Genomic DNA, 25929 nt, shown 5'->3' on the forward strand with positions numbered 1-25929 from the left:
TGCTGTCCACAGGGCTGGTCCGGAATGCACCAGTGGCAAGTCGTATTCCGCTGTGTAGGATTGGGTCCAGCACCCGTAATGCAGATGGGGATGCTGAGCCATAAGCCAGGCTCCCCTAATCCAGACAAGACTGGCTTAATGCCTGGTAGAGCCATAAGAGGGTAGATCGGTCGCCACCCCAGCTGGTGTGGCTCAAGCATCGCAGAGCATGTAGATGCCGGCAACACATCTGTTTAAGCTGCCGAATATGAGGCAGCCAAGTCAACCGGGCATCAAGGGACTGGGAAGGCAGATTACGCCACTGGGTCACCTGCTGCCTCCGATTGAGCACCTGTGCTAGTGCTATCCATGGTGTCTGAGGGACTGGCGAGATCGAGGTCCTCAGCGAACGCCAGAACCTCCACTTCGTCCTCAGACGCAGAGCTTGTAGGAAGCGGTGGGACGGGTGCCACTGCAATGTCGTTATTCTTGGGGACTTTCTTCTTTTTCTGCTTGTCTCGCTGTGCCTTCGGTGGTTCAGGCTTGGAGGGCTTCACTGAGTGAGTCCCAGGGACGGACGATGGCCATGAGGCCCTACGACCAGGGACTGGTGGTTGTTTCAGCCACTTGCGGGTGTCCGCTTTTCCGCTTGTCGGAACTTGCGAAGGGAGGTCCCCAAGGGGCCCCTTCCTTGCGAGAGTAGCCAAAGAAGTCTTACTCTCCTCCAGCTGGGAAGGGGGAACTGATGTCCTCAATGGTTGGGGGGGAGGGGGGGGGGGGGGTTGCTCCTGAAGTAGATCGAGCAGGAGCTACAGGGAGTGAAGTGCCCCCCACAACCAAGGGGGCCAGTGGATTCTGACCGATCTTAGAGCGAACCATATGTGACGATGGGGGAACCATTGTTGCAGCAGCGGCATAGGTTGACATCATTGCCACAGGATGTGGCGTCTCATATTTCCGTTTAGCCTCGGTGTAGGTCAAGTGGTCCAGGGTCTTATATTCCATTACCTTTCATTCTTTCTGGAATATCCTACAGTCCGGCGAGCAGGGGGAATGGTGTTCTCCGCAGTTAACACAGATGGGAGGCGGGGCACATGGAGTATTGGGATGCGAAGGACATCCACAATCCCGACATGTGACGCTGGAAGTACATCGGGATGACATATGCCCAAACTCCCAGCATTTAAAACACCGCATTGGAGGAGGGATATATGGCTTCACATCACAGCAGTAAACTATCACCTTGACCTTTTCGGGTAAAACATCACCTTCAAAGGCACCGGTGGCTACCTGATTATCCCTTGGACCCCGATGGATGCCGGATGAAGTGAACACCTCGTCGTTCTAGATTGGCGTGCAGTTCATCGTCGGACTGCAGAAGAAGATCCCTGTGGAATATAATACCCTGGACCATGTTTAAACTCTTATGGTGAGTGATGGTGATGGAAACATCCCCCAATTTGTCACAAGTGAGCAACCTCCGTGACTGGGCAGAGGATGCTGTTTTGATGAGAACTGACCCAGAGTGCATTTTGGACAAGCCCTCCACCTCCCCGAACTTGTCCTCTAAATGCTCCACAAACAACTGGGGCTTGGTCGACATAAATGATTCCCCATCAACTCGCATACACACGAGGTACCGGGGTGAATAATCTCCACTGCCTTCTTTAGCCATACGTTCCTCCCATGGAATGGCCAGGGAGGAAAATGAACTCTGGTCAAATTTCTTTCCATTGAGGTTAGACCTCGATCGCTTAGAGACTGTTGGTGGAGGCCCACCAGCGAGAGATGATGTACCACACTTCATTGTGGATCATCCGCCCGGATGCCACCCACTTCGACCAGGGGCTCTCCCCACGGGCGCCACCCAGCCACAGCAAAGACCACCTGGCAGGATGGCCTTTGCTGGAAGTCCCAATGCCCCAGAGGGATAGGCATCTACTCCTCGGCATACATGGGGAGGTAGCAGCTCAGGCATCAGCAGTGCGATCCCTGTGTGGTCATGGGCTACCACCCAGAGGTACATGACGACCCCACCACAACAGACTGGCTACCGCGCTGGTTGTCGGGTGTCGAATATCCATTAATAAAGGGAGTAAAGATGGAAGTACACAACAGAGGGAATGTGGGCTACCTGGAACACACTCCAGCCGATGTGGCCGGAAGCTCAGTGTAAGTCCCACTCTATAACAGTGGCGAATATGCCAGATGGATATAGAATGCACCACGTAAGGCGTCCTTCCCCAAATGGTACGCACTAACGGAAAATTTTGAAATGGAGTGGTCAAACACCGTAGGGGACCATCATATTAAGGCCGAAACGTTTGAGACTCCTTTTAGTCGCCTCTTACGACAGGCAGGAATACTGCGGGCCTATTCTTACCCCCAAACCCGCAGGGGGCAGTGGAACAGGGAGAGAAGATGTTAGTTGTGGTACGAGGTACCCTCTGCCACACACCGTATGGTAAATTGCAGAGTATGTATGTAGATGTAGAGCTGTTTGTAGCAGAGTGCAACCTTATTCATTTGACAATCTCTGTTCACATATAGTATGTATAAAAAGAGGTACAATTAATCTTGCTTTTATGCTTCCATTCACTACAGATTAGCACAACCCCTGTTTCAAAAATCAGATCTCAAATATCCAATGGTTCCTAGTAACACTCACAAGAGAGCAACAAATCTTATTAACATAAATTACAAAAAAATGTATAAAATTATGATCCAACCTCGTCAGACAAAGCCATATTTTGAGCTTCTATCAGTTTCTTCGCGGGGAGTTCCAGGAAAAAATTCAAAAGAACTTGTGAGTCATTAGTTTTGCAGCCCAGAACTTCTCCCAAACGGAAAGTTCTCTCTTTTGAAAATCTGCTGAATGATCCAGGAATTAATGCTGTGCCACTTTGTGCAATAGCACGCTGGAACAAATCTAAAAAACATAAAAATACCTAACTTATGGTAATTAAACTTTCTGAATAATAATAATAATAACAATAATTTTAATGTCATTGGGCCATTACAGCAATAGTTATTGCCACACACATAGTTCAGTACAATTACAATTTAAGAGAAACAACAGATCTGTTTTAACATTACAGTATTATATTGCAGTCAATAAACGCCTTTATATCATAGAATAGGTGGGCAACCAAACAGTCATGTAGTGTTTACTTGAAAACATGTCCTGGTAAATCTCGTACAAATTGTGGAAGCTCATTAAGTAATTTGTGCCTCATGAGTTTAGAGTTGTTACGTGATTTTGACAGGCTGTTGTATGGAGTATAAATGCATCTACTGCTTTTTGTGTTGTAACAATGTATGTTTTCTCTGCATTTTCCTTGTGGTAATTTCTTTGTATAAATTAAAACATAGTGTGTATAAATATGAGTTTATTACAGTCATGACTTTTTGTGCTTAAAACAAAGGTTGACAGTCTGTCTTGTATGAAGAACCAGTAATTCCCCTAATAGCTGTCTGCTACAGTATTAAGATGTCATGCACACAACTGCAGTTTCCTCATAAAATAATACCATATGCTATTATACTTTGGAAAAATAGGATGTTAAAACATGTATTTCACATATGCAATAAATAAGTTGCCTCAATAAGTAAACTACTCTTGACAACTGATCACTAATAGACTATGTTGTTAATGTTGACTCAAAGATAATTTAACATCTAGATATAACCCCAAAAATTAACATAACATGGATCACCTGCAGAAACTTGTCTTTTAGACTAAACCCATCTGCTGTGATTTGTTTTGATGCAGCAAGAATCCATTTGCTTTCAACTAAAAGGATACTTAAGCAATTGTCTTTGTAACACAAGTTTTAAACAATGGAAAATCCAGTACGGAATAATGACAATATTATGAACAGGACACACTGCTACTCACCACACAGAGGAGATGTTGAGTCACAGACAGGCGCAACAAAAAGATTATTACACATGTGAGCTTTCGGCCAAAAGGCCTTCTTCTAATGTAGAAAGCACACACACATTCACGCAAGTACAACTCACATGAACATGACCACTGTCTCAGGCCACTGAAGCTGGACTGTGAGCAAATGCGCTTGACAGGAGAAGAAACCTGGGTGTTGGAGATAAGGGGAAGACTCAGGTGGGGAGGGGGAGGAATATCTGGGTAGGGAGGGGGAGGGTGTAGTGCTGCTTGTGGAAGCATGCAGGGATGTGTTTGGGACAGCATAGGGCCGTTAGGTGCAGTCGGCTGTAGGTTTGAAAGGTGGTGGGGGGTGGGGGTGGAGTGAGGATGGAAAAGGGAGAAGTAGAGGAGGGGGAAAAAGAAAGAGAGAGGTAGTCAGAATCCTGGGTCTGAATGTGATTCAATTGTGTCCTTGGAGAAGATTTTATCCATGATTCAGTTGATCCAGTCCTGGGTGGTATTCAGTCATGAGGGGAGTACTGCTTCGGGACCGGACAGTGGGACTGTTGGAGGTGGTAAGTGACTGGAGAGAGAAAGCACAGGATATCTGTTTCTGTACAAGGCTGGGAGGGTGATATGGGCCTATGAAGACCTGAGTGACCCCATTGGTTTTAGAGAGGAACTGTACGTCACTACAGATGTGCGGTCACAGGTTACTAGGCTGTATGAAAGTGACTTCTTGGTATGAAATGGATGGCAACTGTCAAAGTGAAGCTATCCCTTGTGGTTGGTAGATTTGATATGGACGGAGATACTGATGTAGCCATCTTTTAGGTGGAAGTCAACATCAAGGTAAGTGGTTTGTTGGATTGAGAAGAACCAAGTGACATGTACTGGGGGAGAAAATGTTGAGGTTCTGGAGGAATGTGGATAGGGTGCCCTCACCCTCAGCCTAGATTACAAATATATTACTAATGAATCTGAGGCAGGTCAGGAGTTTGGGATTCTGGCTGGTTAGGAAGCACTCCTGTAAATGGTCCATGAATAATTTGGAATAGAATGCATGAATCGTTTGGCATAGAATGGTGTCATCCAGGTGCCCATTGTTGTACCATGGATTTGTTCATTGGCGATGCCTTCAAAGGTGAAGTAATTGTGGGTGAAGATATAATTGAAGTAATTATGGGTGAAGATATAATTGATCAAAGTGACTAGGAAGGAGCTTGCAGGTTTGAAGTCAGTCAGAAGTTGGGAAAGGTAATGTTCAACAGTGGCAAGGCCATGGGCATTAGGAAAGTTAGTGTAGAGGGAGATGGCATCAACAGTAATGAGCACAGCACTGTGTGATGAAGGAACAGCAGTGTGGTGAGTCAGTGGAGGAAACTGTTTATCACTTTCATATAGAAGGGTAGATTATGGATGATAGGCTGAAAGTGCTGGTCCATGAGAACAGAGATTCTCTTAGTGGGAGCATACTAATCGGCCACAACAGGGTGTGCTGGGTGGTAGGATTTATGGACTTAGGAAGAATGTAGAAGGTAGGTGTGCAGGCAGTGGTAGGGGTGGGAAGGGAGACACACTCAGGGGAGAGGTTCTGAGACGAGCCTAGGATTAGAGGGGAGACTGGAAATTCTGTTCAGGGGTGTCCTACCATAAGGTAATTCTTCCAGTTCAAAACCACAGCAGTGGAGCCTTTGACATCAGGATTATAAAGTCAGGATCAGTTTTTAGGTGGTGGAGTGCAGTTCTTTCTGCAAATACAAGGTTAACTTTCATGTTGAGGGATTTGGGAAATGACGATGAGGCATAAAGAACAGCACTCCACCACCTAAAAATCTGATCCTGACCTTATAGTCCTACCTGTCGATAAAGTCTCCATCACTGTGGTTTTGAACAACAGGGTTATCTGATGGAAGGATTCCAGTAGTGGTCAGATTCAAATCCTGCAACAGTGACCTCATTCAAGAAATACAACAGGATCTCCAGTCTCTCCTCAAATCCTTAGGCCCATTCCAGAACCTCTCCCCTGAGTCTCTCTCCTCACCCCTACCACTGCCCACACTCCTAGCTTCTGCATACTTCCTAAAGTTTATAAATCTAACCATACAGGATGCCCCATTGTGACCATTTACCATGGCTCCATTGAGGAAATCTCCACTCTTGTGGAACAGCACCTTCAGCTTATTACGTGCAACCTAACCTTCTATATCAAAGACACCAACCATTTCCTCCATCAACTCTCCACAGTTCCTGTTCCTTTACCACATGGTGCCCTGCTCATCACAGTTGATGCTACCTCCCTCTACAGTAATATTCCTAATGCTGACAGCCTTACAAGTATTAAACACTACTTATTCCAATGCCCAACCGATTACACACTTGTAACCTTCTCCCTGATCATAATGATCAACTATATCCCCATCCACAATTACTTCACCTTTGAAGGCACTAACTAAAACAAATCTATGGTACAGCACCCACATGGCATAATCCTATGCCAACTTACTCAGTGCCCGTCTAGAGGAATCCTTCCTAAGCATCCAGAAAGCCAGGTCCCTGATCTTGTTCAGATTCATTGATAATAACTTTGTGATCTGGACCAAAAGTGAGGATACCCTAGCCACACTCCTCCAGAACCTCAATATCTTCTCCCTCATTCACTTCACCTGGTCCTCCTCAACCTAACAAGCCACCTTCCTAGATGTTAACTACCACTGGACTGGTGCACTATATAGGGGGCTCCCTCTGGGGAAGTGATTCACTCAGCTGCTGCAGGGGCAACTGCACTGAGTGGAGCTACTGAGCCATGCTACACTATGGATGTCGTTTATGTGAAGAATCAAGATGCCACTATCTTAAAGTCAATAATAAATACATAAACAAAGAGTGGCACTGGAACGGGTATCACAGAGAGTAAACTGAAAGCCTGCATCTGTCAGCACCTTCATTCACACCAGACCTTCCAACCACCAGTTATACAGCCACTTTGGTAGCTGCCACCCATTCCATACCAAGAAGTCCCTTCCATGCTGTCTAGCCACGCACTACTGTTGCATTTGTACTGACAAGAAGTCCCTCTCTAAATACACCAGACTGAAATTATCTTCAAAGCCTTGTACAGAAAAAAGGTCTTCCATGCCTTACCTCTCAATTCTCCTAGTATTTCCCATATTTCTACCATCTAGCCTTGAAGGTGCACTCCTCTCATGACTCAGTACTGTCCAGGGCTAGCGCAACTAAATTACATTCTCGACAGATTTTCGGCTACCCCCTGTCATGGCCTGAAATGAGGAATACCTGACCCACTATCATTTCCATCCTTCCAACAGTAGTATTTCAAAGCCCACCAAACCTATACAATATCCTTGTTCACCCCTACTCCATACTTGCTCCCAACACCATGCCTCACAGCTCATATCCCTGTAATAGACATAGACACAAGAACTGTCCCATATATCCTCCCACTCACAATCATCATCTATCCCGTCAAAGGCATCAAAGACAGGACTATCTGTGTAAGCAGTCATGTGATCTACAAACTCAGCTGTAACCACTGTGCTGTGTTCTGCATGGGCATGACAACCAGCAAGCTACCTTTCTGCATGAATGGCCACTGACGAACTGTGGCCAAGAAAGAGCTGGAACAACCAGTTGCTGAATATGTTGCCTAACAGAACATGTGTCACTTCAATTTTTACTTCACAGCCTGTGCCGTCTGGATCTTTCCTAACAACAATAGCTTTTCTGAACTGCACAGGTGGGAACTCCCCCTGGAATATATCCTACATTCTCATTACCTCCCTGGCTCAGTCTTCACTAGTTACTGTCTTTCACTTACTCATCCCCTCCCCTGCTCCCACTCCAGCTCTGACAGCCTTCTATTCCACCAAAATACTAACTAGTCTCTCTCTTTCTTCCCCCACCTCTACTTCTCTCCTTTCCCACTCCCCTCCACACCTATCCAACCTTTATACCTTCCGACTGCACCTAGCAGCTCTCCCCTGTCCCCATGACATCCCTGCATGCTCCCACATGCAGCACAATACCCCCCGCCCATTTCCAAACCTCCTCCTTACCCCCACCAACCGGATTGCTTCTCCCATCAGGTGGAGTGTGTGAATGTGGTGGGTTTTTTTCTACATTAGAGGTAGGCCTTTTGACCGAAAGCTCACATGTAACAAAAGTTTTAAGGTTATTTAAATCATTACTAATGTGGAGAAAAGTTGTATCATATGGCAGCACTACACTGGACTTCACGAATGATGGCATATCTACCTTAACTTGTTCTATACTAGGCAGTTTGCTTATGGTTCCTTACATACAATTTTAATAGTTTAAGACCCTTGTCTCTAATGCCATAGAATTATATTTTCCCTAGAAGTTCTGTGTGCCTTACATAGTCAAAGGCTCTGCATAGATCACAAGAAGTAACTTGAGCAAAGCCTTTATCCTCAAACCCTCAAATAGATATTTTGACTACACAGTTAACAGAATAAACAGCTGACAAGTTTTTCCTAAAGCCATATCGTGATCGACTAATTATTCTTGAATTTTAAAGTAAACAAACAGCTGTTGGCACATTACACATTTCAATACTTTAGGAATTAAGAATACTATTGAGAGTGTGTGTTTTATCAGCTTCCACAATGGCTTTGTTATACTCACTGCTAGATTTAACATGGGCTAATCCAGCGAGGTCAATCTTCAGACTATTATGTATACAGGGTGATCAAAAAGTTTCTGTTTGAGGATATTGCTGCAGTGTATAAGCCATATGGAGCAAATCTGATGCAGGTATATAAACACTGACATGCAGACAAAGGATTGGTGTGGTATTCATGTCTTTCTGACATGCATGCAGTAAATGTGGAAACATGAACTACCGTTATCTAAATACCAAATGTGCCCAAGCAGGGACCAACATGCTGTTATTCTTTCCTTGGCTGATGATGGACAAACAATGGTAGACATCCACTGGAGAATGAAGAGAGTTTATGGGACAGTGTATCTGTCAAAAATCAACTGCAACAAGGGATGCTGTTTCTTCATGATACTACATGTCACTATAACGCAAATGTTGTAATGCAGAAATTACACCAACTCGTCCGCCTGCTTAGCTGAATGGTAATGTGTTTGCCTACCATGCAGTGGACCCACTTTTGATTCCCGGCTGGGTTACAGATTTTCTCCACCTGTGAACTGGGTGTTGTGTTGTCCTCATCACCGTTTCATCATCACCAACGCACAAGTCATACAATGTGGTATCACCTGAAATAAGAGTTGCAACTCATCGGCCGAACTTCCGCTCTGATCTCTCCACATGTGATTATCACGCCTCCAATTCCTTCAAAATGGCCTTGATGAGTTGACGATTTCTGTCAGATGATCATATGCAGCAGGTGATTACAAACTTCTTCAGACAGTAGGACACAGTGTTTTCCCAAATAGGCATCTTCAACCAGCTGTGGCAGTGCATGATTGGTTCAATGCGCACAGCAATACTGTCTGATTGCCATATCAATTCTCACTGTATGACCTTCAAATGGAAACTTTTTGATTGTTCCTGATATATTGTACAACAGCATAATTTGGTTTTTCAGATTTATCCATCTTTTAGTATACCATGGATTTTGTCTCTTTGGAACCTTTGTCAGTTATTTTGAATTTCTTTATGGGAATGATGGCATTAAATTGCTTCATAAATGCTTTAAGAACCTATCAAATATTGTCTTTGCTGACAAGTCATTACTTAATGTAAAGTGTGTCATCACAACATTGACAAAATCAGTCTCTATCAGCAAGGACTTTATAAAACCTAACAAATTTTTCATCAGGTCTGATGATCACAACTTTTGGGGCAGGCATAGTTCAATTAGTCTTATCTGGATGGAAACTATTTGTATAATCTAAAGATATGGAATTATGATCTGAAAATAAAGCATTGTCACATCAAGCAATTCTTCTGTAGTTTTAAAATTGACAACAATATTGTCAAGACAGGCTTGATCCTTTGTGGGCCTCTTATTGATAGCGTATAAACTGCACTGGAGTGAATTCAAAGGCAACACAGTACAAAGTCCCTGGTCTGCTCCGATTCAGGTGTTAGTAGTAGTCCATGAACATGCCCTATAAGCCAGTTGATTCAGATCATCTATAACACATTACAGAGCATCCAATGTCGAAGAGGTGGGATTTTGCTTTTTCTAAAAATACATTGATGATACCCTTAGGTAAATTGTACAAGGATTTATTACTTAAACACTGCACCAGTTACAATTATTTCATACACAGCACAACACATCTCAAGAATTTATTTTTGTAATCAAGTGTAGATATTTACATTGGTAAAATACCTATGTAAATATTTACACTTGACAAATAAAAGATCTATGTAAATATTTGCTCTTGATATTGAGAATAACTTCATGCATAGCACAATGTATTTCGAGAATTTATTCCCATTATCAAGTGTAAATACACTCCTGGAAATTGAAATAAGAACACCGTGAATTCATTGTCCCAGGAAGGGGAAACTTTATTGACACATTCCTGGGGTCAGATACATCACATGATCACACTGACAGAACCACAGGCACATAGACACAGGCAACAGAGCATGCACAATGTCGGCACTAGTACAGTGTATATCCACCTTTCGCAGCAATGCAGGCTGCTATTCTCCCATGGAGACGATCGTAGAGATGCTGGATGTAGTCCTGTGGAACGGCTTGCCATGCCATTTCCACCTGGCGCCTCAGTTGGACCAGCGTTCGTGCTGGACGTGCAGACCACGTGAGACGACACTTCATCCAGTCCCAAACATGCTCAATGGGGGACAGATCCGGAGATCTTGCTGGCCAGGGTAGTTGACTTACATCTTCTAGAGCACGTTGGATGGCACGGGATACATGCGGACGTGCATTGTCCTGTTGGAACAGCAAGTTCCCTTGCCGGTCTAGGAATGGTAGAACGATGGGTTCGATGACGGTTTGGATGTACCGTGCACTATTCAGTGTCCCCTCGACGATCACCAGTGGTGTACGGCCAGTGTAGGAGATCGCTCCCCACACCATGATGCCGGGTGTTGGCCCTGTGTGCCTCGGTCATATGCAGTCCTGATTGTGGCGCTCACCTGCACGGCGCCAAACACGCATACGACCATCATTGGCACCAAGGCAGAAGCGACTCTCATCGCTGAAGACGACACGTCTCCATTCGTCCCTCCACTCACGCCTGTCACGACACCACTGGAGGCGGGCTGCACGATTTTGGGGCGTGAGCGGAAGACGGCCTAACGGTGCGCGGGACCGTAGCCCAGTTGCGGAGACGGTTGCGAATGGTCCTCGCCGATACCCCAGGAGCAACAGTGTCCCTAATTTGCTGGTAAGTGGCGGTGCGGTCCCCTACGGCAATGCGTAGGATCCTACGGTCTTGGCGTGCATCCGTGCGTCGCTGCGGTCCGGTCCCAGGTCGACGGGCACGTGCACCTTCCGCCGACCACTGGCGACAACATCGATGTACTGTGGAGACCTCACGCCCCACGTGTTGAGCAATTCGGCGGTACGTCCACCCGGCCTCCCGCATGCCCACTATACGCCCTCGCTCAAAGTCCGTCAACTGCACATACGGTTCACGTGCACGCTGTCGCGGCATGCTACCAGTGTTAAAGACTGCGATGGAGCTCCGTATGCCATGGCAAACTGGCTGACACTGACGGCGGCGGTGCACAAATGCTGCGCAGCTAGCGCCATTCGACGGCCAACACCGCGGTTCCTGGTGTGTCCGCTGTGCCGTGCGTGTGATCATTGCTTGTACAGCCCTCTCGCAGTGTCCGGAGCAAGTATGGTCGGTCTGACACACCGGTGTCAATGTGTTCTTTTTTCCATTTCCAGGAGTGTATTTACAGAGGTAACATTTATTCCCACTATCAAGTGGAAATACTTATACAGGTATTTTACCTACATAAATATTTGCATTTGATAACAAGAATAAATTCTCAAAACACATCTTGCTACACATGAAAAAATTGTTGCTGGTGCAGAGTTTTGTTATTTAAATCATGAATGACACAGCTGCAGGCTTTCAAAAAACATCAATTATGAAATTAGCATTTATTCACACTATGAACAGTTTACAACACAATCACTGATGGGAGTTGCTGTTATGATAAAAGTCAAAAGACTGTATGACTTCAGACAGACATTTGCTTGTTTCCAGTAGCCACCAACTTTAGCCTTCAATATTGTGTGTTACTATGCTGATGTGGTTTTAGCCATATTGCTTCCTGAGTTAACTTGGCCATGTCAAATTGTGACTTGTGAAGCAATTTGTATTTATTTTGAAAATGAGTCACAAGTCTGATTTTGCTTCAGCAAGAGTGATACCTTCAACTACTTTCACTCTTGCTTGTGCAGAGATTTGATTCAGAACCAAGCTCGCAAAATTATGCTAAAACTCATAAAATTCTGTGTCATTGAAGAACAGCAGAGCAAACTACTACAATGGTTTGCTCAATGTAGAAAGTAAGCGGCTACATACACAGGAAAAAATTTAGATAGCCTAAAGGGGCTCCTGCAGTTTAGTAATACTCATCCTACCAAATTGTCAGGAAAGAAGTTAGTTGCAGTAATTCTTCCATCTCACAGTCTTTGATAAACCCACATAATCCTCAAGAATTATTATAATATGTGCAATATATTACCACCAAGTCACTCTGCATAGATGTACAGCTACATATTGCATGGATTATGTGATATACTTTTACCTTTTTTAGTGAACAATGCAGTCAAAATTTGTGTAGTATATCTTTCTTCTTTTTTATTTATTTGGGAGTGTTGATGGTAAAATATATCAAGATTTAGATGACTGACACACTTGTTATATGAGATCATAAGAGATCTTTCAGGTGATTTTTTGCTGTATATAAAGTTGTACCAAGAGACAGGAACAGTTGCAGTTTTACAAGAAAAGACTGGATGGAAAGAGGTAACACCTCTCTGTGGAAACTATTAAAACCATAGGTTTTCTGTGGAGAAGGGTGCAAAACAAACAAACTCTGCTCATAGAATGGCATTCCTGCTTGCTTGTGCAAATGAAAGGCATTCATGAAGCAGGATAGGAATTTTTTTTACCTTGACAAGCTGTGGTTGGATAGCAACCTGGCATGTGGGGAAATGTCTGAAAAAGACTTACAGTTGCACACATGGGTTTCAAAAATGGGTTTCTCAGAAATGCTCGGATGCAGTTCTGGGGTAACTCTAAGCTAGGTGGCTACCACAGCCAAATGAATTCAATGAATTTTAAAAACTGGTGCCAGAAATTAGTTTCACCAAACCTTCCTTCACAGTTGGTGATTGTCATGGACAACATATCACATCATAATGGGTAGCTTGACAGAACACCAGCAATAATTGACATGAAACTGACAATGATAGAGTGGCTGCAGAAGAGGCAAATCACCTGTGATGACAGCGTGAGGAAAGAAGATCTCTTCTCCATGATTCAGTTAATAAAACCAGCACAGAAATCATAAGCCACCAATGAAATGGTTTTAACCTTCATGTGGGCACGCCATTTTTCATAGCACGAGCGGGCATGCAGCTTACTTTGTATACATGTAACCAATAGCTGTCTTTACATTACCAAGGTAAGCATGTCTGAGCAAAATCACTGTTTAATCTTAGTTTAATGAAACAATTATAACATAATATTACATAATATGATTTAAAGCACTCTTTAATTAAACAATAATGAAATAAATTTTCACTATATCACTCTGTTGTCATGGCAGATGTTACTCCACAGTAATGACCAACTTGAAGCATTAAACAGTGTAATTGCATCAGATCCCAGCCAGCTGCTTATTCAATTACTAATTATCTCATACACAACTGCCTCATTGTAGGATTGTGCTGCTAGCTCATAATGTGGGTAATTTTCTTGTAAGGAACAAAATTTTTTTTCACCTAGCTTGCTGTTTATTTTATATTACTGCTGCTCACTTGGACATATGACAACACAATTTATCAGTTTGTAGGCTGAAGTAACAATGAAGAAATAGGTATGGGTTCACAATTGAGAAATAACAATCGAAAAGTGTTATTTGTGGTTGCTGCACTTTATACATAGGTGTGCCCACTTGAGGGTTAAAACAAGGTCATAAAGTTGTCTGTTTGCCAACACACAATTGTAATCTCAATGCAATACAACTGGCTTGGGCTCAAATTAAAAGAAATTTCAGAGAACATAGTATAATTGGGAATATGTCCAACAAAAATCTACATAAACTTGCAGACCCTTCCCTATAGTTTATCACTTCAGAGAACTGGAGATGGTGTTTTAATAAGGTGGGATGCTTAGAAATGCAGTACTGGATGAATAGTGGCAAGTAAGTTGCCAGTGATGATGTAATTGTTAATGTAGGCACTACACACTCAGGTAGTGATTAATCGCAATCTAAGATGGATGAATGTATTAGTGGAAGTATTAGCCTGACATGAATTTGTCCTAGTATGTAATGTATGGGTGTCATTGGCAATCTAGTCAATGCTGTGTAAAATTTTCATCCACCTGTCTAAACTAGATCTGATTTAAATTATTCACAAAATTTCACTTCCACACATAAAAAGAAATGAGGCAAAAAATGGTACCATTGATAGTGTTTTAAATAAATAAAACATAACGTTGCAACAGTTATTCAGAAATGAAGAGGCTTGCACAGAATAGAGTAGCATGGAGAGCTGCATCAAATCAATCTTTGGACAGAAGACCACAACAACAACAACAGCAACACATAAGTTAATATAAATACACATTTTTGATTGTAGAAATAGCAAAAAGATTTTCACACTTAAAGCTTTTGCCCAATGGCCTTTGTCAACAATAGACACACACACACACACACACACACACACACACACACACACACACACAGAGAGAGAGAGAGAGAGAGAGAGAGAGAGTGTGTGTGTGTGTGTGTGTGTGTGTGTGTGTGTGTGTGTGCGTGTGTTGTTGACAAAGGCCATTGGCCGAAAGCTTTAAGTGTGAAAATGTTTTCACTGTGCCTACCTGCGACTCAGCATCTCCACTGTAAGGTGAGTGGCAACTTTCCTTCTCACAATATTGTTACATTCCAGCCTGGATTTTTCATTGTTTAATTTAACTGTAGAAAGGCATATTTCAGATACCTTTAATGATCAGTTTGATTTATACAGTAGCTGTTACATAATCTGTAGTAAAGGGTAGCTTCATTGAACATATCATCAAATTTAAACCATTTTAAAAAATGCTTCAAATGGCTCTGAGCACTATGGGACTTAACATCTATGGTCATCAGTCCCCTAGAACTTATAACTACTTAAACCTAACTAACCTAAGGACATCACACAACACCCAGTCATCACGAGGCAGAGAAAATCCCTGACCCCGACGGGAATCAAACCCAGGAACCTGGGCGTGGGAAGCAAGAACACTACCGCACGACCACGAGCTGCGGACAAACCATTTTAAATTCAAATACAGATGACATTTTTGTGGCCCCAAACTCTGTGTGTCACATCCATGTGTTTACAAGTATGGAGACGTGCTGAACACACTGTTATCTGTAAATTATGTTTGGCTGCACCCTGTGATCCCAATATTAGGCTCACTGGCTGCACTGAAATGGCTGTTGTTACAGACTGAAGCCTTTTGACTTCTGTCAATACAACTACTCACATCAGTCACTGATCTGTAACTCTTTATAAAGTGAACAAGCAATACTATCTGTGCAAACAAAGTTGACGCTTGGCACAGCATCTAATGGGATTGACCGTAAATGTGAAATACCTTCATGGTCGCTCCGATCAGCCACCATGCCAAGTGTCGACTTGGTTTGTGCAGACAGTACACAGTGGCTATTAGTAAATCGAGACATTTACATTGGTAATTGCTTCACATTTCAGTAGCCCTATGTCTCCGATAGTTTCTGATGTCTTCAGCACTTCAAGGATTTTGTTATGTATAAGGAAGATAATGCCAATAAAACATGATTAATTAAATGGGAAATATACATACAATTTGTTTACTTACAATACTAGATAAAATATTCTACATAAATTCGTCATAAAAATATTGCAAGATGGCGTCAAGGAAACAGTGTAGTGACACAGTGCTTGTTTCAAAAAGTCAAAAGTTTAACAGTTCATTGTGCAAGGAGTGCAAAAAACGTGTTATCAAAGGCATCTTGTGCATAAACTGCAATTTCTGGCTACATGAAAAATGTGCAGACGTGACAATATAATTCATAAAGGACGACTGTCCTTGGACATGCTGTGACTGTTTACACAGAGAAACGGAAGAATTACGAAGTGCAGTGAATTCAAAAAACTATCTAGCATAACCGTAATATATTGGCCATATAATTGTATCTACCTTGAGTTTAATCAACAAGCTGATTAGGTCATACATAATTTTTTAATTTTAATCAGCATATATTCACACATGTTACTGACACGGAAATTTACTATGCTATTCCCTTTTAATGAAAAGAAATACAATGCTTGTGTTCCTTCATTCCATTCCAACTTGATACATGCATCTAATAAATTTATTGCCTTTGTTTTGGAAATTTCTTTCAATTATATTTCTTTTCCTTTATGATTTGTGCTGTAGATCTCTTCATCCCCAGAGGTGCATATGATATCTATATTGTTCTATCATCAACATTACATTCTCTTCAGACCACTCTATAAGTTCACACAATTCATATTAATAACAGAAGCAGACAAGGTAGCAAATGGAAGCTTTCTGTACTGCTAGTGCTGAGGTGGAGAGGATATGAGCTTCCTTTGATGGTTCACTACAACAATCAGAACATGAGTAAACACTGGTGAATGCAAACTTAACACAAATGGCCACAATTTATTCACACTTGTCTACTGTTTGCACCAAGGAGAATTCTCATTCACTGATGCTCATTTGCTTGTGTTCACTATTTGTGTAAATTGATTTCACTGCAGCACTTGCAGCCTCCATCCTCAGTTATTTGTCTGACATTTTCCAATCTCTGTCTTCCTCTACAGTTCCCTCTCTGGTACCATGGAAGTTATTCCTTGATGTACAGACGAGCCCAAAAATGTAGACACTCTTTGATAGTGTTAATGGAACAAAATGGCACATACCATTACAATTCTTGCATGGGGGGAAGGTTATTTTGTGTGTTCTAATTGACTCCCATTAGCAGCCAAATAAAGTTGATGCCTATAAAGTTGATGCCGCTGAACTGCTGACCAAACTACAGCTGTCAGTTTTGCCAGTAAGACAGCCACATAGGACAAGTCAATGGTTTCTCACATCTCATTCAGTGTAGCTGGCTTCTGTTGATAAACTTCATTTTTCAAGGTCCTCCATAGGTAGAAGTCAAGAGTTGTAAAGGTCTGTAGACTGTGGTGGGTGCTCAACAGACTTATCCATCATCCAGGTAGATTTTCATCCAAGTAGGCTCTGACATCTCTGTGTTGGTGAGGCAGAGCATTAGGTTGTTGTATGTAAAATCTTACACTTCCAAACACCTCTCAGACGGCAGGTAAAATCAATGTTTGCAGCATATGAAGATACATCTCACCAGTTGTGATACCCCCAAAGAAGAATTCTCAGAAAAGAAGATGAAAGACCACACTACACATTAATCCCATAGATTAACACGAATATCCACATGAATGTGAGGATTTCCATGAACCCAGTACATGCAGTTGTGGCAGTTTACAGTACCATTCAGCTTGAATTGCACCTCATGAGACCAGGTAACCATCCCTAAACACTGTTCATCCTTGCCAAGCATGCCTTCAAACCTGCTGCAGTACTCTATCCTTTGATTTGGGTCATCCTCGTTCACAGTCTGCTGCAATCTTGGAATGTACATTTTCTGCTTTGCAGCCTTCAGAATTCATCGTATGCTTGGCTAGCTTACCTCACTTTCACATGCACTCCGCTTCACAGATTTTTGAGGTGACCTTGTAAAATGTTGCAACACAGCAGCCCTGGTAGCCGGACTTGTTGATGATTTTGGTCAGCCAGACCTTTCCTTATGCACATCCTGTACTGTATCGTTGACTTCAAATTTTTCCCAACTGTGATAAATTGTTGTACGTGTTGGTGGCTGAGTTCTGGACACATTGCACCATGGCCATTGTGCCATCATCATGTTTTCATACTTCCAGTACCACTTCAATATGGCCTTGTGTTGCTCAAACGACTATCTTACTTCATTCATTGCTGTACTGTCTCTGCTGGAAAACACATGCCAAGATCTGTTGAGAAAGGAATGGACCACGCTACCATGTAAACTTGCAACAATATATCATTTTGTTCCAAAGATATTAACTACCAAAGACTGTCTACATTCTTCTGGCCCCTCTGTATTTTAACAAATATTTTTCATCCTATCCCCTCTTCTTGTCAATATTTTCCATATTTTCCTTTCTTTTCTGATTCTACAAAGAACCTCCCCCTCCCCAACTGTTCACCAATTTTCAACATCCTCCTATAGCACCACATCTCAGAAGCTTCAATTCTCATCTTTTCTGGTTTTCCCATGGTCCATGATTCCCTACCATAAAATGGTGTATTCAAAACGTACATTCTCAGAAATTTCTAGCTCAAATTAAGTCCTACGTTTGATACCACCAGACTTCTTTCAGTCAGGAATGCCCTCTCAGCCTATACTTGTCTGATTATACGTCCTCCTTTCTTCATCCATCATGGTGTTATTTTGTTTTCAAGTTATTTTGTTTATTCTCAACCTATAATCTGTATTACTTAGAGTGTTCATTCCATTCAACAGGTCATCTTCTTCACTCTCACTGAGAATAACAATGTCATCAGTGAGTCATAATATTTATATCCTTTCATTGTGAAAGGATGTAATAACAACAATATCATGAAAAGGATAGATTGCTACTTGCCACATACCCGAGGACGCATCAAGTCACAAGCAGGCACAATGAAAACACTGCTAAACATTTAAGCTTCCATTAAAAAAAAGTAATTCTTTGAAATTAGAAAACACACACACATTCTCACAAGCACAACTCACAGCCACTATCTCCAGCCACTGTGGCCTGACTGCAGATTGCAACTGCATTTCATGTGAGCAAAAATCTGGGTGGGCAGTGGGGTTAAGGAGCAGGCATGCAGCAGGTATGGGAAGGTATCACAAGGTACGAGGGGCGTTTGAAAAGTCTGTGCAAAAATAAAAACTACTTACGTGTTTGGGGTACACCTTTTTTATTATTCGACGTAGTCTCCTTTTAGACTTATGAACTTTGTCCAATGCTGTTCTAATTTGTTGATCCCTTCCGAATAATAGGAATTGTCCAAGTCTGCAAAATAGCCATTAGTTTCTGCAATCACCTCCTCGTGTGAATAAAATCTTCATCCCGCCAGCCATTTCTTGAAATTGGGGAACAAATAGTAGTCCAAGCGAGCCAAGTCTGGAGAATAGGGGGGATGTGAAATGAGTTGGAATCCTACTTCCATTAATTTTATGACCACAACTGCCGAGGTGTGTGATGGTGCATTGTCACGATGGAAAAGGACTTTTTTGCGGTCCAATCGCCGGCGTTTTTCATGCAGCTTGGTTTTCAAATGGTCCAATAACAATGAATAATATGCACCTGTAATAGTTTTACCCTGTTCCAGATAGTCAATGAGGATTATCCCTTGCGAATCCCAAAACACAGTCGCTATAACCTTTCTGGCCGAAGGAATGGTCTTTGCCTTTCTTGGTGCAGATTCTCCCTTGGTAACCCATTGTTAAGATTGTTCTTTGTTTCAGGAGTATAGTAATGTATCCATGTTTCATCCACAGTGACAAAATGATGCTTAAAGTCCTGTGGATTCTTCCTGAACAGCTGCAAACCATCCTTGCAACACTTCACATGATTCCATTTTTGGTGAAGCGTGAGCAATCGTGAGAACCCATCTTGCAGATTGCTTTCTCATGTCCAAATATTTATGCACAATATTATGTACCCATTCATTCGAGATGCCCACAGCACTAGCAATCTCACGCACCTTAACTCTTCTGTCATCCATCACCGTATCATGGATTTTATCAATGATTTCTGGAGTCGTAACCTCCACAGGTCATCCAGAGGATTCAGCATCACTTGTGCCCATATGGTAGGCATTTTGCCTTTCATAAAGTAATGTTTAATCACAACATGAAATTCTTTTTCATCCATTTTTTGACAATCATTCAACTTCCTTGATTCACACGAATGCCAAACACAAAGAAATAGACCAATATGACTGAAACTTGGTGTGCGTTCTTTCCAAAGATGCTACTAACTAGACAAGACCTCGATACACGCCGGTGGTGACATCTCTCTGACTTTGCATGGACTTTCCAATGTCTCTCGTATGAGTGGGAGTAGATAATGCGGTATCTGTGAAAGTGCGCAGTGATGTGGTGGGGCAGGATAGGGCTGCTAGGTGTGGAGTTGGGCAGCTGTGCTGGGGATGTGGTGAGGAGGGGGGAAGGGAAGAGGGAGTGGAAAAGGTATAAGTATGGGGGAGAGGAGAGAAGTACAGAATTGGAAAAGACAGCAGGTACTTTGGCATAATAAATGTTATGTGCAGTGCTGGAGTTGGAAGGGGAGGCAGTGGGAGGACAGCGACTAATGAAGGTTGAAGCCAGGGGGCTACAGGAATAAAGGATGTGTTTTAGGGAAGGTTTCCATCTGTGAAATTCATGCAAATCAAAAAATTTGGTGTTGGTCAGAAGGATCCAGGTGGTGTAGGCTGTGAAGCAAGCATTGAAGTGAAACACACTGTCCTGGGCAGCATGTTCAGCAACTGGATGGTCTGACTGTCTTCTGGCCATACTCTGGTGGTGGCCATTCATACAGACAGACAGACAGACAGACAGCTTGTTAATTGTCAAGCCCACGTACAAAGCACACAATGGCCACAGCTTAGTTTGTAATCACATGACTGCTTTCACAGGAACCACCACCTTTGATGGGTGGATGACATCGGAAGTTCACTGAGGCTTTTTGCAGATGATGCTGTGGTGTATCGAGAGGTTGTAACAATGGAAAATTGTACTGAAATGCAGGAGGATCTGCAGCAAATTGACGCATGGTGCAGGGAATAGCAATTGAATCTCAATGTAGACAAGTGTAATGTGCTGTGAATACACAGAAATATAGATCCTTTATCATTTAGCTACAAAATAGCAGGTCAGCAACTGGAAGCAGTTAATACCATAAATTATCTGGGAGTACGCATTAGGAGTGATTTAAAATGGAATGATCGTATAATGTTGATCGTCGGTAAAGCAGATGCCAGACTGAGATTCATTGGAAGAATCCTAAGGAAATGCAATCCAAAAACAAAGGAAGTAGGTTACAGTACGCTTGTTCGCCCACTGCTTGAATACTGCTCAGCAGTGTGGGATCCGTACCAGATAGGGTTGATAGAAGATATAGAGAAGATCCAACGGAGAGCAGGATCATTTAGTAATCGCGAAAGCATTACGGAGATGATAGATAAACTCCAGTGGAAGACTCTGCAGGAGAGACGCTCAGTAGCTCGGTACGGGCTTTTGTCAAAGTTTCGAGAACATACCTTCACCGAAGAGTCAAGCAGTATATTGCTCCCTCCTACGTATATCTCGTGAAGAGACCATGAAGATAAAATCAGAGAGATTAGAGCCCACACAGAGCCATACCGACAATCCTTCTTTCCACGAACAATACGAGACTGGAATAGAAGGGAGAACCGATAGAGGTACTCAAGGTACCCTCCGCCACACACTGTCAGGTGGCTTGCAGAGTATGGATGTAGATGTAGATGTAGATGTAGACAGGAGATCCTTGTAACAGAACTGGAGTAGGTGTTAGTGGGAGGATGTATGGGACAGGTCTTGCTTTTCTACATCAGGCAGCACATCTTCTCCCAACCCTTCCCCCATACCCCTCCCCTCTCTGCCCCATGCCTGCTCCATATGCCCACAACCCAATCCAGATTGTTGCTCACATCAGATACAGTCATAGTCCACAGTTGGACCATGGTGCCTGCAGACAGTGACCACATGTGTATGAGTATTGCTTGTATGAATGTGTGTATTTCTGTTTCTGAAGAAGGACTTTTTTGTCGAAAACCTTGAATCTTTAGCAGTCTTTTCATTGTGCCTGTCTGTGACTCTACATCTCCTCTATATGGTGAGTAGCAATCTTATTTTTTTCATAACAAACTCAAATTTGAACCTTCTTTTTTACTTCCATCATTGCTTCTTTGATGTACAAACTGAACAGTAGGGGCAAAAAGACTGCATCCCTGTCTAAAGGTTTGATTTGAATAGTTTTTTCTTGGTCTTCTATTCTTATTGTTACTTCTTAGTTATCAAATTGTGAATATATACATTCAAGTTTGAATAGAAAGTCATTTTATGCCTGTCATTGTGAATGAAGCAAGAGACGTTTTGGATGTCACAATGCTCTATTGTTGTTTGACTAGTGGACTGCAAAGGTGACATTTAAAGACATTTTCTTGGTTTTCATAACGTTAACCAACCTATTTTATTCACAAAGTTGAGTGGCGTGTTTCAGAATTACGAAATGAAGAACAAATGTGGCCTAAACCTGCGATGGTGCTTCTGTTCTGGCAGGACAATTAAATGGCCTGTAAGCTAAGGTCCATGAAATTGATCCCCAAGCTCTTTCTACTTGCTGTTTTGCACATCATTTAAATTTTGTTTTGCAGCAGAGCTGTTCTACCTCTTGCTTTGCCCTTGATAATGAAATCAAGGCTTAAGAAAAATCAAGATGCATTCATAGGATCTGTCAACGAAGCAGGACAATTAAATGGCCTGTAAGCTAAGGTCCATGAAATTGATCCCCAAGCTCTTTCTACTTGCTGTTTTGCACATCATTTAAATTTTGTTTTGCAGCAGAGCTGTTCTACATCTTGCTTTCTTCCACCAGTCTTCCACACACACAGTAATTCTCAACAATAATGCCGGTAAATGCATTCCTACAAACAGTGAAACGATATGGAACTGTAATGTTAGATTAACATCTGCCACTCATTACAACCGTACAGCACTAAATAAGGTTTTACATTAAATAATTGACAATTCAGACTCTAGTGCAATGACTACAAGAGAAGCCTGTGGTTTCAATAATAGCCTCCTAGACTTTGACTTTTTTTCCTGCTCTCTCTTTTTCAAAGCATATTTTTAAAGACTGAACCACTTTTCAAAATTCTTCAGAAAAAAAACCAATGATCCACAGTTTCAGAACAATGCTCTCGAAGAATGCATAGCTTACATGAAAAAATTAATAAACAGAGATAAACTGATCAACATTTTAAATTCTAGGAAATGAATGACTAACTAGCTTTCTTAAGCTCCCATGAACAGAGCTGAAATAATGGATGAATGCATTGGAAATCCACTGCCCTCAAAACACAAACAGATGTACTTTGAGATATTGGATAATACTGTAACACAACTGCAAACAAGATTTTCATACTGTGTTAAACAGCTCTTTCTTAAATTAAGCAATACTACTCAGTTTGCCAGTTATGTTCAGCATTTCCCTATAGACCAAGGCTGACCATTGTGTGCCAACTTCACTTGTGCAGCGTGTGCGGACCGGGCGCAAGCCAAGCCCTTGCCTGTCACTCTTTCCGTATTCCTTCTTCGATGTACCCAGAACAGCTTGACATTTCATTTAGCATTGTGGTACAGCATTTTTCGATTGGCACAACTCTCTGAGTTTGGCAGAACCATGGTGTCAGTGCCATTTACCCTTCACTATTTGTTCATGGTATGAAGGATGTTAACAGGTTCAATGGCTGTTTGTGTACAAAGAGGTAGTGTGGCAATCTAAGAAGCATTATGTGCTAAATTTTCAGGCATGGAGCACTTGAAGAAATTGGTGATACAAATAGTAAGATTCCTGAAGTCACACCCATCATTGCATTGGCAGTTGTAACATTTGTCAGTGAAAATGAACGAAGAATATGGAGACTTCACATATTACTGTAAAGTACATTTGTTAAGTCAGGTGACATGCCAGGAATGATTTTCCAATTTAAAACTTGCTATTGTTGAATTTCCGAAGGAAAAAGGAGTGCAGCAACAAAACATGGAACATTCAGAATGGATTGCAGATTTGCTATTTTAAGTGGACTTGAGCTGCACAATGCCCACAGTAAAACATTGCAAGGTAACTTTTTTTCCAATTTGATGAGGACGCATTTAAAAAAGAAAATCACATTATAGAAGGGATACATTCAGACAAAGGCAGTCCAGTTCCCTAAGCTCACTGGCATTAAGGAAAGCTAGAGGTTTGAAGATTTTATTGCGGCCTTGCAGGAATTAAAAGGATAGACTCATGAAGGTTTTGAGGTCACTGTCAATCTTACAACTCTTTTCAAGGTGTTCTTGAGACCATTTACCATTTCAGCTGAAAGCACCACTTTGCATTTGCAGATGTGACTGAATGAGCTGCAAGGTAATTCCAGTTTCATTGACAAATCTTTTTATGTTAAAACTGCTCAGGTCATCTATATTGCTTTCCTCAGGTTGATTTTCCAAGTCTCCATAATAAGGTTGCAAAAGTGCTACAGTATTTTGATCAATATTTTTGTGTGAAAGACCTTTTTTCGAACCTGAAACTAAATAAGTCACAACTACATAGCCACTTGAGTGAAAAATTCTGTGAAATTGTCTGCATCTGCCTGTATGCAAACACTTCATACCAAATAAAAATTATATTATGTCTTCAGTATGCCAAAAATAATCAATTAACTCTGAAAACTTTGTTTGTGACCTAAGTTGTAGAGAAACGTGAAATATAGAACCAAGTTGGATGCAGTGCAACTGCACTGCCATTTAAATGTGGCACATTTGCTGTTTTCCATTCTTCCCACATCACACGCTCACACAGCGTAGAGTGGCAAGGGGGGAAATTTAAAGTGAAGCTGAGCACTTTGGCACTTGAGCACGGGCATGGCCTGTGAGCTGAAATCTTGGCCACCCCTGAAGTAGAGAAAGTGGATTCATTATTACAAAACTATGGTGTATCCTTCAGTTGCTCACAGTTGCATGTAGAACTGGAGACTGTATTGTCTTCCCAGCATAAATAAAGTTTTCACCCTGTCAGTTCAAAAGACGTAATCCAAAGAATGACTGAGAGTGAAACAGACCAAATTCTTCCAGCAGTTTTCAAACTATTTTGTCTAATAGCTACGATTTCTGCAACAAGTGCTTTAGTTTAAAGGAGTTTTTCTTGTCTTAACCACATAGAAACGTATTCAAAGAACAGTAAATCCCATCATCACTTACCAGCTCTAGCTTGTACTTCAATATAAAAACCAGTACTGTGAATACTTGAAAGCCAAAACACACTGTATGATGATGTCATAGAAAGATTCAGGAACAAGAATTGTCGAGTTAACTTGTTTCACAAGTAACAATGCTCAAACACCCAAACTACCAGTTCATTTGTAAAAAAAAGTAAGTGTAATTGTTGTTGTTATTATTATTATTGGTTGGTTTGTGGGATTAAAGGGACCAGACTGCTACGGTCATCGGTCCCTATTATTATTATTATCTTTTTTTTTTCTCAGACTTAAGTCCGGTTAAAAATGGAACGTGACGCGGACCTCGGTCAAGCGTGACTTCCTTGTAACTGTATGGTATATGTTATATTGCATGTAGGAACTTTCGGGTAATTGAACATGTATCAATAATTACAGATTTCTGTAGTTGTATATATATGTTTGGATGTAGCTGTATTGCATTGATGTACTGGTGGATATTGTGAGGTATGACTCCTGTAGTTGATAGTATAATTGGTATAATGTCGACTTTATCCTGATGCCACATGTCCTTGACTTCCTCAGCCAGTTGGATGTATTTTTCAATTTTTTCTACTGTTTTCTTCTGTATATTTGTTGTGTTGGGTATGGATATTTCAATTAGTTGTGTTAATTTCTTCTTTTTATTGGTGAGTATAATGTCAGGCTTGTTATGTGGTGTTGTTTTATCTGTTATAATCGTTCTGTTCCAG

General features: G+C 41.9%; 1 protein-coding gene across 3 annotated transcripts in view; it reads right to left on the reverse strand.

The window, feature by feature from the left end:
• LOC126162505 (venom carboxylesterase-6-like) overlaps positions 1-25929 on the reverse strand; it is a 189550-nt gene that overhangs the window by 103315 nt on the left and 60306 nt on the right. For all 3 annotated transcript variants that reach the window (XM_049919052.1, XM_049919053.1, XM_049919054.1), the window contains exon 5: positions 2709-2908. In XM_049919052.1, coding sequence (XP_049775009.1) covers positions 2709-2908 — 200 coding nt within the window. The remainder of the gene's footprint in view (positions 1-2708; positions 2909-25929) is intronic.

The sequence above is a fragment of the Schistocerca cancellata genome, chromosome 2, assembly GCF_023864275.1.
Source record: "Schistocerca cancellata isolate TAMUIC-IGC-003103 chromosome 2, iqSchCanc2.1, whole genome shotgun sequence".
Classification (NCBI taxonomy): Eukaryota; Metazoa; Arthropoda; class Insecta; order Orthoptera; family Acrididae; genus Schistocerca; species Schistocerca cancellata.